The sequence below is a fragment of the Triturus cristatus genome, chromosome 2_1 (genome assembly GCF_964204655.1).
Source record: "Triturus cristatus chromosome 2_1, aTriCri1.1, whole genome shotgun sequence".
Classification (NCBI taxonomy): Eukaryota; Metazoa; Chordata; class Amphibia; order Caudata; family Salamandridae; genus Triturus; species Triturus cristatus.
In genome coordinates, this window is record NC_140581.1 from 1,081,647,652 (window position 1) to 1,081,661,007 (window position 13,356).

Here is a 13,356-nt window from a genome sequence, read left to right on the forward strand (position 1 = left end):
AGATGGCAGAGTCCAGGTGCTGGGTTCAAAGTTGTTGGAGCCTTCTGTCCCTGAGGCTCTCATCAGGACACGTAAGCTCTCTATTGTGTGATGCTGTCTAGGAGGAAAATATACAAATGCCAATAGCCAACTACACCCAGTCTTGTGAAACAGAGACAGACTGCAGTCAATAAATACCTAATGCGGGAAAAAAGCCAACTTTCTAATAGTGACTTTTTTTTAAATTGTCATTTAAAATCCAACATCCCCAAGAGAGATGATTTTGTATTCCATCTGCAAAGACACCGAACGTGAACTGATCACCTGCTCACATTTGGAAATGTTCACGTATTAGCCATAATATGTCAATTCAATGTTATCCTATAGGAGAGGTAGTCCTTGCAGTAGTGAAAAATAAATTGAAGAGTTTTTCACTACCAGGACATGTAAAACTAAAATGTATATGTCCCACTTTTTAAATACACCGCACCAAGCCCTCTGGGCTGTTCAGGGCCTACCCTAGCAGTGACGTACATGCATTAAAAAGGAAGCTTTGGGCCTGGCAAAAGGTTTATTTTGTCAGGTCGAAATGGTAGTTTAAAACTACCCACACACATGGTGCAATGGCAGACCTGAGACATGTTTGAAGTGCTACTCAAGTGGGTTTCACTATCAGTGCTTAAGGCCCACTAGTAGCAATTATTCTACAGGTACTGGGCACGGGTAGTGACACTTTACTAGGGACTAACAATTAAATTAAATATGCCAATTGGATATATGCCAAGTCTACCATGTATTAGGGAGAGAGCACATGCACTTTAGAACAGGTTAGCAGTGGTAAAGTGCTAAAGCCAGCAAAAACGGAGCTAGCAAACAGAAGGGTTAAAGGTAAAAAGTTAGGAGGAAACCATGCCAAGGATGCCAGTTCTAACAGTATCTCCATGATCTCATTTTCTTAGTCTCGCATTTCTTACATGAGCTTCATGTCAGCGTTTAACAGATTACTTTCCTGGGTTCCATTTTTCCCAAATCCCTTCAATTGCTGCACTGAAGAGAATTTCTTGGGCTTCAACACTCTAGCACATTTAAAAATATGTATTATCGTTTGGCTATTATTCAGTGTTTTTTCTGGAAAATACAATAATACCAATGCTAAAACGTGCTGCTCACTTTGGGTAAGTGCAATATCCATTACATTCTTTACATTTTATTTCTTTTTTCTCTAATTTTATTTCTTTTTTCTACATTTCATATGTTTCTGATCACATTGTTCCTTTTGTGTGAGTTGTCCTTCTTTGCTTTTTCTTTTTTAATATTTTTTTCTGTGATGTTCTTGGGCATTAATGCAACTGCCTGTCCAGGTATAAAAAATATATTTCTTACCCTACCTTCCTGCTTCTGCCTATTTGTTTCAGTTAATTTCTGTCTTCTTATGTTATCAAACATTTTGGCAAATGAATACATTTGTCCTCTTTCATAATCCAATTAATCGCTTCTGATCTTTTGTGCCTTCATTATTTTGATTATTTCATCTTGCTTTTAGAGCCTCTCTTTCATCTCAGTCATATATTACTTAGCTTTCACTTGATGTTTTTCTTTGCTCAGCTCCGATTTGAGTGTCTCTATTTCTTGTGAAATCACTTTTCTGTCACTGTCAACATACTTCACTAATATCACTACTAACCATTTTGATCATTCTTATTGATGTTGGCCCATTCCTTTAGCCTGGCAACTATAACAGTATTTATATTATAAGCACTGCTGTATTTAATGGAAAAGTATTTTTCTCAATTCTAAATATAGGTTCACTGGCAGAATATCGACACCTAAAATATCCCCATACCACAATATCCAGTTATAAATATCAATGTCAAAAATATCGACATCCTATATTTATAATGGTCGGAACAAAAATATCAGAAAAGAAAATCGATGTAAAAAATATAGTTGTACAAAATAAAGTAATAAACATTAAATAGATTAAAATAAACATAATTTTAAAATAAAAAATTAGATTCATTAGACATTTTAACAAATATAACAAATAACAAATAAACTTACTTAAAAAAGTTACACACATGTATAATAATGTATATTACCTACTGGTGGTCACCATTAGGTAGTTATAGTTAGGACCTATTTTCCATAGGAAATCCGCAACATTCTATTTCCAATAACTTTGTCGCCGGTCAATGAATCTTCGCAAAATTTTAAAAACTCGTGGGGCGCTCCAGTCCGCTCCTATCCTGAAAGTTTCAGGGGTGATTCAGCAAGTGGGGGCCGAGAAAAAAGGGGGGTCCCAAAACATGTTTTCCCCATGCTATTTTCCATAGGAAACTTTATCCGCGGCTACAGTCCGAACTGCTAAATGGAATTACCCCAAATTTGGCAAAGAGGTAGCCCTTAGATCAAAAAGGTGCCTTTTTGTTAAATGGTGTAAATCCGTTCAGTAGTTCATGAGAAATTATAAAAAGTGATGTCACTGACCATGTCATTTGTGATGTAATATCTGACGTCATCAGCAGTACATTGCGGGGGCGTGCGAGTTATAGTTAGCTGAACTAACTATAACGGGGGAATTTCTAGGGTTTTGTACGAGGGAAATGTCCAGCTAACTATAATACCCCTGAAACCTATGGTTTTTTCAGTGAATTTCTAAGGTTTTTTAAATGCCAATTCCTAACTATAACGTGCATGAAACCTATGGTTTTTTCAGTGAATTTCAAAGGTTTTTTAAATGTTAATTCCTATCTATAATTTATCTCTAAAGCTATGATGTTTAATGATTTTCATTGAATTTCGAAATTTTTCAATTTCAGTGTGTCAATTCCTTTAATTATGGTTTTTTAAAATACTTTTTTATCACTTTTTTAAACTTATTTTTTCAATTAATTCTTTTAAAAATTAAAAAATATTATTTGTTTTTATTGGGATTTTAAAAAAAAAGTTGTTAATGTTTTAAAATATATTTTGATATTTTTTTAAATAATTTTTAAACTATATTTTCAAAACTTTTTTTTTTATTTTTTTCCCATTTTTTTGGGATGCGCGCACCCTATGTGCACCGTTCATCGATCCCTACATGAAAGCATCTGCATACGGTAAGCGTTGAATACGTGTTTGGTGCACGATTACAATGCGACTGGTACGCGACTCCAAGCCTAAACGCGACACGTACGATGCACGTTACACGACGCTTGCGTGCTTCCGCGATGCGTCATGTGCGTGCAAGACGCGGTGGGTGCGTGAATCCCGTGAAATATTTAACATTTAAAAAAACATATATATATGTATTTCATGTGAATATTAATTGAAGACAAACTCTAAACTACTCATAAAAGTAATATATTTTTACATCTAATCCTATATTCCTTTTAAATTCAATTTCGCAGATGCGCACTGGGTGCGTGCTGCATAAGCGCACGGTGCGCGGATCCCATGTGACCTGAAAAAAAGAGATTTGATTGGTTCATTACACTTCCTGTTCTAACTATTGAAAGACCCCACCCATTTCAATCATTCTTCTTTGACCTTCTTTGGAGGAACATCTCTTTGCAGAGAAGAAGCTTTTTTGACTAAGTTTTCACTTAGCTCAAACTTTTTTCTTAAGAAACAATGGCTTCAGGGCAGCAGGCATCTCCTGGATCTCCTCATTCATCTGAGGGTGATTTTTTGGAAGAGCCAGCAAGCACACCACGTTTTTCATCTGTGGTGTGGAAATTTTTCACGTATCCTGAGGGGCACACAAAGACCAATGCCACCTTGGTGACCTGCAAGATCTGCCAGAAAGTGCTGTCCCATAGGGATCCAAACAAAAAATATTCCTGCGGAAGTGTGAGCATGATGAAGCATCTGAGGACCCTTCATCTGGTAAATCTTGCTCGGGAGGAATGCCGCAGAATGAAAGTCGTTCCTGCTCCTTCGGATTCATCACAGCCAAGCACTTCAAGGGTGGATCCTTCTGCACAAAATTTGGACATCCGTCCGCAGTTCCAATACTTGAAAGTGCTCTGCATAAAATGCAATGCTATTTTATGCTATGGGGAGCAGTCTATTGATCTAATTTGCCACAAGCGAGAGAGTCACCATTGCTAGTTTTTTTTGTTTTTTTTCCTGAAGTTCATTGTTTTGTTCCTCCAGTTCTGTTTTTTCCTTTTTTTTTCAAGAAAATCCCCCCAAAATAAAAAATTGTTCAAAAAAACAAAAAAAAAATATAAAAGAAAAAAAAAAGTTCTTCTAAGAACTAACTTTCCTGGTTTAAAAAAAGAGCTATATTTGTTTGTTGGTGTGTGAAAGTTTAGATGAATGTATGTGTAGAACGTAATTGACCGAATGAATGCATTAATAGCGTATGGTGAATTTATAAGTGCAGAACTATGAGGAAGTGCTGCAGCATCACACATTAACCACTTTAACTGCAGTGTGCTGTAGTACTTCCGAAGCACAGGGATGCAACATATGTACATAAATATGTTGCACATCTATGCTTCTCTCAGCACGGCTGCTTAAAATGCAGCCATGTGGTGACACAGGCACCCTTGCACCATAGTGGAAGGATATCTGTGTCATGTGCTGTTTGTTTTTGTGCAGAAAGACACACCTTCCTGCACAAAAACAATCAGTAAACACATTTTTCTCCTTCAATGTATGCTGAACATTTTAGCATGCATTGAAGATTTAAAAAAGAGGAGAAAAGAAAACAATTCTCCTTGTTGTGCTTTCGTACACCAATTAGAGATTGGTGCAGCATTCACACACATATCGAGATTTATGATTTCTGATAAATCTGGAGATGTGTCTTGTTCTATGAGTATTCAGTGCAATCATGCACAACAACACTTATAGAACAACCTTTCAACGCAAAGTGGTGTGTATGATGAGGTTGTATTTACATGGAGTAGAAAAAGTAAACAGAGCGCCTTTTCCTCTCTCTGTAAATATGAAAGAGTGTCTTGTGCAATAACTATGTTACGAAAAGTGACATATTTCTGTTTTAAAATTGCTTCCAAATGATAGAAGGTAAGCACAGAGTTTTGTCTGCAAAGATGCTCAAACAAGAATGATTGAAATGATTGCGGTCCTTCAATAGGTACAATGGGAAATATTATGAACCACTCAAATCTGTTTTTTTGGAGGTCACATAATATCCGATAACAGAGAGATTTCAAAACTACATAGGTATAAACAGAGTGTTTTTAAAAACGTTTTCAATATTTGTAGGTTCTTGCAGATCTACCCATTCTGCATATTAATACTTAGTTAAACTTACCTCACAGTAATAGAAATTAAAAATAGTATATATTTTTTTCAGATTTTTTTTGCAATGTAAATTGATGTAAACTGCTTATTTTAGAATTAAGATCTGTAAAGAAAAGAAAAAATAGTTATAACATGTAATAATACATTTTTTACAACACATCATAATTTCAACAAAGTTATTTGTTTGCTTTTTTGCTGTTCTCAGAATATATTGAATTTCACTAGAAATAGTGATTTAAATAGTACTCATCACTTAACTGCGGGCAAAAAAAAAACAATCAAAAAAATTGTTTAAAAAAACCCAACATGCTATTCTCAGTAAAATACTACAAGATACAAATCACACATATATGAAATGATTATGGCTAACAAAATGTTATAACTTTAACTTTTAAAAACTGTAAATGTTGTCGCTTAAAAATAGTCACTGAGTCAATGAGCACAAAAAAGTCCATAATTCAAACATATACCTTTCCTTGAGGCCAAATGGTATTTTTGCACTCCTTTTTATGTAAATTGTCCAATGGTAATCCTATTAAATTATAATAATAAATTCCTCAGAGAATGAATTATCTTCCTAAAACTTTTACTTTAAAAATATTAGGTAGGAATTTGGTAATTTCCTAGGCAAACGTTATTTGAAAACCAACTGGGAATCATTACAAAGTGTCCAGCCTTTGTCACATTTTAGATAGGCAGTGTAATGTCCAGATGTGGTGGAAGGACCATCATGGAAAATTATTGCAATTGCTACAAAAGTCCTTCCTGATATTGATAGTTGTGTTGCTACAAACTGCTTTATTAAAGTATCAAATTTTCCTCCATCAGCTGTAAAACGTTGCATCATTAAAATTATGTATTGTCCATATTTTGTTAAAAATAATGTGGATAACATTTCTGATTTACATTGGCTACACTCCATCTTTTGATTTGCACCTTTAACTAATTTATTGAAAGACACTGATTTACAGTCTGGTAATGTTACATACAGAAATCTTTCAGTGTCTACATTAGTGGTACATGTATACATGCAATTTTCACAATGATGTTCCCATTTGTCGGAAAGGCCAAAAAATGTTTCCATTTCTACACCTTCATTTTCAAAAATGGTAAGCACATACATTAAAAGTTCCTGAGCATCTTGTTGGATATTTTGTGTAAATTGTGTAGAACCAGAACACACATCGAAAAGATTACGAACATCTGAAACAGATTGTATTTTACCTGTATCTGTTGTCAATTTTTCATAAACAGAATGCAACAGAGAACAAACTTTTTTTTGCCGATTCTGCATAATTTGTTCTTGCAAACCTTCAAGATAAAAAACAACATTGACCACTACATTAGCATAGCAGTTGACACCTGAACTATTTTCAAACTGATAACCAACAATCTCTTCAACAGTGTCTAATTTCTTTTTACTTGCAATTACAACATTATCTTGTTCTTTTCCCTTCTCGACACCTTCAGAATAGATATTCTCAAACCTTCTTTTTCGACCAACCATACGCTTTTCAAATATTGACCCAAATTTGGAGCATACACCCTTCTTAACCTATTAAACTCTTTTACACGGTTTGCATCTGCAGTAACCTTTGTCTCATCAAAATCAATCAAAAACAAACCAGATAATGTTGTGACTCGCGACAAAGCAACATATGCCATACCCTCTTTAAATACAGTAGATCCAATGTTCACCAATGCACTCTCTACACTTAATCCTTGAGATTTATGAATAGTCACTGCATATGCCAGAGAAAATGGAAATTGTTTCCTACGGACATATAAATCTTTAACAAGCAAAAAACAAACTGAACAACGACCAATTTCTTTAACTTCTTCAATCTGATCAAATTTAATTTTTAAAAATTCAATTCCGTCTTTTTTCTGATAATTAACAAAATCCACCAAATTACCCATTGCGCCATTAATGAACCCTTTTTCTACATCCAAATTATGCCTTAAAATTACCTGACAGTTTACACACGCATATAGTGTCTTTTCTAAACCAGCTGTTTTAGATTTTTTTTTTTCTAAAGAATCCAGTTTTGTTTTCAACTTTCCCGTCAAAATAATAGTGATTCCTTCATGCTCTATTTTATCGATGGCTTACATTTTTATAATTTCTTCATTTTCCAGTTTCAATAGTTCTTCGTTGAATATGGAACACTCGCGCAGTGTTGGCATTAAACAGATCACTGATTTCTTTTCAGCAATTTTCATGTACCCTTTTGCAGGAACTACATTTTCATTTGGAAACACATTGCAAAGTAATCGACTCTCCAAAGCTTGTTTGCCATGTTTTGTAAGAATTCCAATTCTTATATCTTGAAGAATACTTCCATATTCAGCATCATTTGTCTGTCGCATCTTTGTTGTCAGTTCTTTGTATTCAAAATTAGTCCAAATGTTCACATTACCAACACTACCAAGAGACTTTCTGGTATCTTCATGTGCAAGTGTTTTAAATGCCGGTTGTCCTTTTACCGGAGTCAGTTGCAATAGATCTCCAAAAACTATGACGTGTTTTCCTCCAAATAACACATCATACTCTGTTTTAAGAATTTGCTGCATTCTTAAATGCACAAAGGCAAGCATCAAGTTTGAGACCATGCTCACCTCATCAATAATGAGAAGTTTTATTTTCTTCAGGACTCTTGAAACTTCACAACAAGCTTCTCCAGATAGCTTGTGGTATTCCAATTTGTTCTCATGCTCTACTGGTAGCATTAGCAAACGATGTAAAGTGATTCCTTTAATGTTATGTGCTGCCAACCCAGTTGGAGCAGTGACAACACAAGACAAATGCGACTCAGTTGTTTTCTGCAGATAACTTGTAATTACTTTAATTAAGAAACTTTTTCCTGTTCCAGCTTGACCACTCACATACATTCGGATAGGTTGAAATGATGTACATGAGCACCCTTTCTTTTCATGAAGTAATCCATGGTCAATCTGCTCTTTCACTTGTTGATATATTTGTTTCTGTTCAACATTTAGTTGTTCTTCCAAGTTTCCTAACTGTATTACATCTTCTTGAGCTTGATACATTGCTGTTTCCACCTCATTCATGGCAGTTGCTGCTTCATTTTCAACAATTGGTTGTACAAGTGGATCTTGACTCAGTGCAGCAGAACTTTGACTGTCTTGAGAACTGTCTCTAGCAATCTCAGCTGCAATTGTAGCTTCTTGATCAATTTCATCATTCAACATTTTCACATAATTTGCAAAAGCACTGCAATGTATGCTATCTTTACAAGCATTAAATGAATCTTCATAGCTCTGAAAATCTCCAAGTAATTCCAGTTCTGAACACCATGGTTTGAACATTTGCAAAAGGGCTAAATAGTAAAATTCCCTTTTGTCAGCAGTGTCGCAACTCAGTTTCCTGTGATTAAATAAATTTCCTTTCCTTTGTTTCACCAGACATCCTTCGGAACCAATCACTGCATATTTTCCATCATTGATGTTCTCTGTAGTATTCCGTTTAAAAGTGTAGTTTTGCAGCACTTCATAGAGACACATGTTCTCAAGATGATGACTTCTGTTTGGGTAATATGTGTCCAACATATTCGTTTTAAAAATATCTGTACTTTCTGGTTCTTTTTCTGCTAAATATTCAATTTCTTGAACAGATTTCAGTACCCGATTTCGCATTCCTGCAAGACCTAGACTCACCCAAATGATTCTTCTACTTTTGGAATATAGACTTGCAGATGATAACCGATCTGAACATTCATATGCTCCAATTTCACGATGCGATAACATCTTCAAACTGAAACTGTATAATTTCTTACTTAGAGTCTTCTCGTGAGAACTCTCTTCCCACATTTCTTTCAATTTAGTCTTTTCTGATTTAGTAATGTAGGATGTTACATATCGAGCAACAGCAATGGAATTGTCCCCAACATACTGAATATCCATGTTAGCGTTCCACATGGATAAAATAACTGGATTGTAGTCATTTATGTATTTTGATTCTTCGCTTCTTCTTAAGTTGTAGGTATTTTTCGGAGACTTTCTTGTGATGGTATGTCGCATAGCTGACATAAAACTGTTCACTCTTCCTTTGGATAATACAGGACGTGGAATTCCAAAACGACATTTGGTATAGAACTTATCCTTTGACTTATACTTTCGTCGACAGTATTTTCCACATCGATGGCTTTGGAATCGTAAGACTTGTTCTTTTACATTTTTTATGTTCTCTGCTACTGGGTACAGCACATGTGGCATAATCTTCAATGAAAGACAAAACAGTTTCATCTGAATCTGTTCCAAATTTGGGGGCGTCCTTGATCCATAACAACATATGTATATGAGGAGCACCTCTTGCTTGATACTCCTTTCTCCAAAAGAAATCCACAACTTCTCCAAGAGGAGGATTCTTTTTATTGCAGATGAAAGACATCATAGCTTCAAATCTATGATTGAAATATCTGCATAAATTAATAGGATCCAAAGAGCACAATTCTCCAGGTGTCTTGTATTCAATTTTGTTTATATTGGAATTTGCCTCTCGAAGAAATTCAAGTAAATCATCCCAAGCATACTCAGCACAGCTTAGTGTAACAAACCATGTAGGAGTTCCCAAGTTCCGTAGCATACATTTTAGTTCTCCATGACGACGGTACCAATATTCATTTGTCCCATGCTGACATGCCATCAGATTAATCAACTGAGATTCTAAATGATCATCTCTCCGATGCACTTTATCCATAAAATCCTTTGCAGTTACATTTTGAAGATGCATTCCAGTTTTTAAAATGCGATTTACTGCATATGAAAGTCCAGACAAGTCACTTTCAAAACAGAAGATGAAACATATAAGGGATACATTGTCGAAATCTTGGATCTTCTGCATATAATCTTGTTGTCCGATATTCAGATGCAGGAATCTGCACAGGACGTTCATCATATCTTCCACCTTTTCCTGTTGGAAACAACTGCGGGAAACAACGAGCTTCCAAGCTCTCTTCCCATACACTCATGGGACTTGCTGTTGCTTTTTTCATTTGGAACAACTCAATCGTATTCCCCATCACCTCTTTGGAATGAAGTGGATGTACACTGTAACGTTCATAGATTTCTTCACATCTGGACATGTCCACTTTTTCTATTTGTCCACTTAATGTTTGAGAATCTTCTGCTAAATCTATTTCTTCTTCTCCTACAAACACATTTCTATAGTACTCATTATTTTTTAACAGATACAATGATGCCTTTTGCACTTTTCTAACATCCACTAACTCTTGCTAGATTTTCTTATTCTTAGTAGGAACACCATTAACTAGAATGACTAGTGGCTAATTTTCTGCATGGTCTACACCAATAGTTTCAATATTTTTCCTTAAATCTAACGGTAAATACACAACTCTCGCTTTCAATCCTCTTTGCAACTCTGATGGAGGTAATTTACCTGTTTTAGGCTCCATACTAACAATAGCCTCAAACGGGTGAACACATTGAATGAGAATAGACTCATACGTATTTAAATCTATAAACTCTGGAGGAATAGCAACCAACTTTAGATTATTATGAACAGCTCTAGCAGGCATTTTATTCTCATCTAATTTTTTATAACAATATTTGCAAATACGCTGCTCAGATCCCAAATCAAAACAATCCTCTACCAACAAATAAGTTGCAAATTCCATCCACTTATCATTATCTTGTATTTCACTTTTTAAATACAGATTGACACCCCTAGTCTGATTTTTATAGTGACTTCGCCGACAACAAATTCAAGAAACATTTGGTCTTTCACCTGAAATTACCTTAAACTTTGTGATTTCACCCTCACATTTTTTGTAAATACGGGTTCTACATTGTCTTCAACATTTTGTTCTACTAATGTGTCAGTTTCTGCACTCTCTTGCTGAGGACCAAAGTAACAAAACTCAATATCATCACAAACCTTCTTCACATCTGATACTGAGCCACGCAAAAGAGCACTGTTCAAATCATTTAACTTTAGTGCTGGACTTTTCGCATAATACAATCGTCTCACTAACTTCCACATTTGAGTATGATGTACTGTCAGCATCCTGAAATGGTGAAAAACACTTTGGCAAACTTTCCTAGAAAGACAAGCCAGAGAATGACCTTGCAAACCAGTATTTTTTCTCACTCTGTAAGGGTCTAGTCCTTGCAACACCTTAATCTTTTGTTTAACACTTTTTTTACTATATGCTCGTAAAAAACTACATAATTTATCAATAGATTCCTGTCATACGCTACAAATACTACTGCAATCCCAAGTGTACACAGGGTGTTTAGGACGTGTCCCTAGAACTTCATCAGCTATCACTTCTTCTGCATTTCTTTCAACCATTTTCTCTTTCTCAATTGGACAACCATCTCTAACTTCATAACCTCTACCACTGGTGTCAACTGCATACAGTAATGTTTTGCTCTGTAAATAACTCTCTTCATTAAAGAAAGGCTCTGAACTGGAACTGTGTTTCCATTCTCCCAAAAAAACATCACACATTTTTTTTCTATTAATTACTCTTTTCCTCCTACTTTTGGCCTTCATTAAATGGATTGGTTTATCTAGTGATCAAATTCTGTTTAATACTAAAATGAATAGTTTCCGTTTTACTTCAAAAGCCTTTTCAACAATGTTTTCAATATGCTTCTTCTTTTTATAAAATAGAGCTCTCTTTTTATATTTCTTCACATCTTTCAGCAAATTATGTACTACTCTCTTGTAAAATATTTTTTTGCGTAATTCCTTATACTGATTATGCCTTCTTTTACCACACTTTGTCTCCTTTGACTGAACATTTGCTTTTTTGCTTTTCCTCTTATTTTGAATTTTTTTTCTACTTGAAGCATTCTCAGTGGTTTCAGCATTCTGTATATTCTGTTTTCTCCTACAAACATTTTTAATAAATTGCTTTGTGATCTTACCAGAAGATTCTTTCTTTTTAGCCACATTATCTTGCACATTCAATACTTATGGTTGATGTTTCTTCAAGTAATTCTCCTGTCTCTCTTCTTTTATTTTTCTTTTTTTTTCTGGCATGATTTCTCTATTTTAACGTTTAAAAACAGTATCTGTAAAAAAAAAATCACAAATAAAAGTATATCAATAACTTTCAAATTTATACTATTCTATTACTGTAGAAACACATTTTATACAAAAACGGACTAAGAAACTATAGCCCTGAAGCACAAGTGTAACAATGGTTAAAACACTACATGCATAGTGCATACTACTTTGAAGCAGTTCATGCCCTAAAGCCTACCTCACTAAAAGACTACATGCTAACTGACTGAATGATTACTGTACTATAAGGAGACACACTGGGTGAGTGACAGGGTGTTTGCTAGAAGTGTATGAATACTGACATGGATATTGATGGTGTGAAAGACAAGTGTGTAGGTGATTAGAGACCTACATGCATAGTGGACACTTGTTTGAATCCATCCATATGATAAGGTCTGTCTCAGTCCAATAGTACTTGCATACTGACTGAATGTTTTGACTATTGCAAGGAGAGTCCCAGGATTAATTTATAAGTATTTGTATTTTGGTGCAGTAAATACATTAGTACAAGGTGCTTAAAAAGTCACTGGAGAAGTATAAGGGGAGTGACAGAGCGTTTGCGGGAACTGTATGAATACTGTCTGGGATACTGAAGGTGTGAAAGACAAGTGTGTAGGTGGCTAGAGACCTACATGCATACTGGATAGACGTTTGAAACAGTCCATAGAGTAACACTTGGATCACTGGAAAACTACCTGGAAGTGTATGAATACTGACTGGGGAATTGAAGGTGTGAAAGACAAGTGTGTAGGTGGTTAGAGAACTGCATACATAGTGGATAGGTGTTTGAAAAAGTCCATGTGCTAAGGCCTGGCTCACTGCATGAGTACTTGGGTACAGACTCAATGATTAGAGTACTGCAAGGAGAGTGCCTGGGTGAATTTATAAGTGTTTGGGTTTTGGCACAGTGAATGCATTAGTCCATGGTGTTGAAGGGGTCACTAGAGGACTGCAAGGGGAGTGACAGGGTGTTTGATAGCAGTGTATGAATACTAACTAGGGAATTGAAGGTGTGAAAGACAAGTGTGTAGGTGGTTAGAGGACTGCATGCATACTGGATAGGC

General features: G+C 35.3%; 1 protein-coding gene across 1 annotated transcript; it reads right to left on the reverse strand.

Moving 5' to 3' along the window:
* Positions 1 to 7,125: 7,125 nt before the first annotated feature.
* Positions 7,126 to 10,679, reverse strand: LOC146866390 (uncharacterized). Its single transcript, XM_085640852.1, has 2 exons — positions 10,523 to 10,679; positions 7,126 to 10,430 (listed from the first exon to the last, which is right to left on the reverse strand). Exon 2 carries the CDS (start codon positions 9,502 to 9,504, stop codon positions 7,348 to 7,350), a length of 2,157 nt encoding a protein of 718 aa, XP_085496978.1. The 5' UTR covers positions 9,505 to 10,430; positions 10,523 to 10,679; the 3' UTR covers positions 7,126 to 7,347.
* Between the last annotated feature and the right edge of the window lie 2,677 nt (positions 10,680 to 13,356).

Excerpts from the sequence above, each read along its gene's own strand:
- LOC146866390 (XM_085640852.1), bottom strand. The coding sequence starts at position 9,504 with ATGAAACTGTTTTGTCTTTCATTGAAGATTATGCCACATGTGCTGTAC.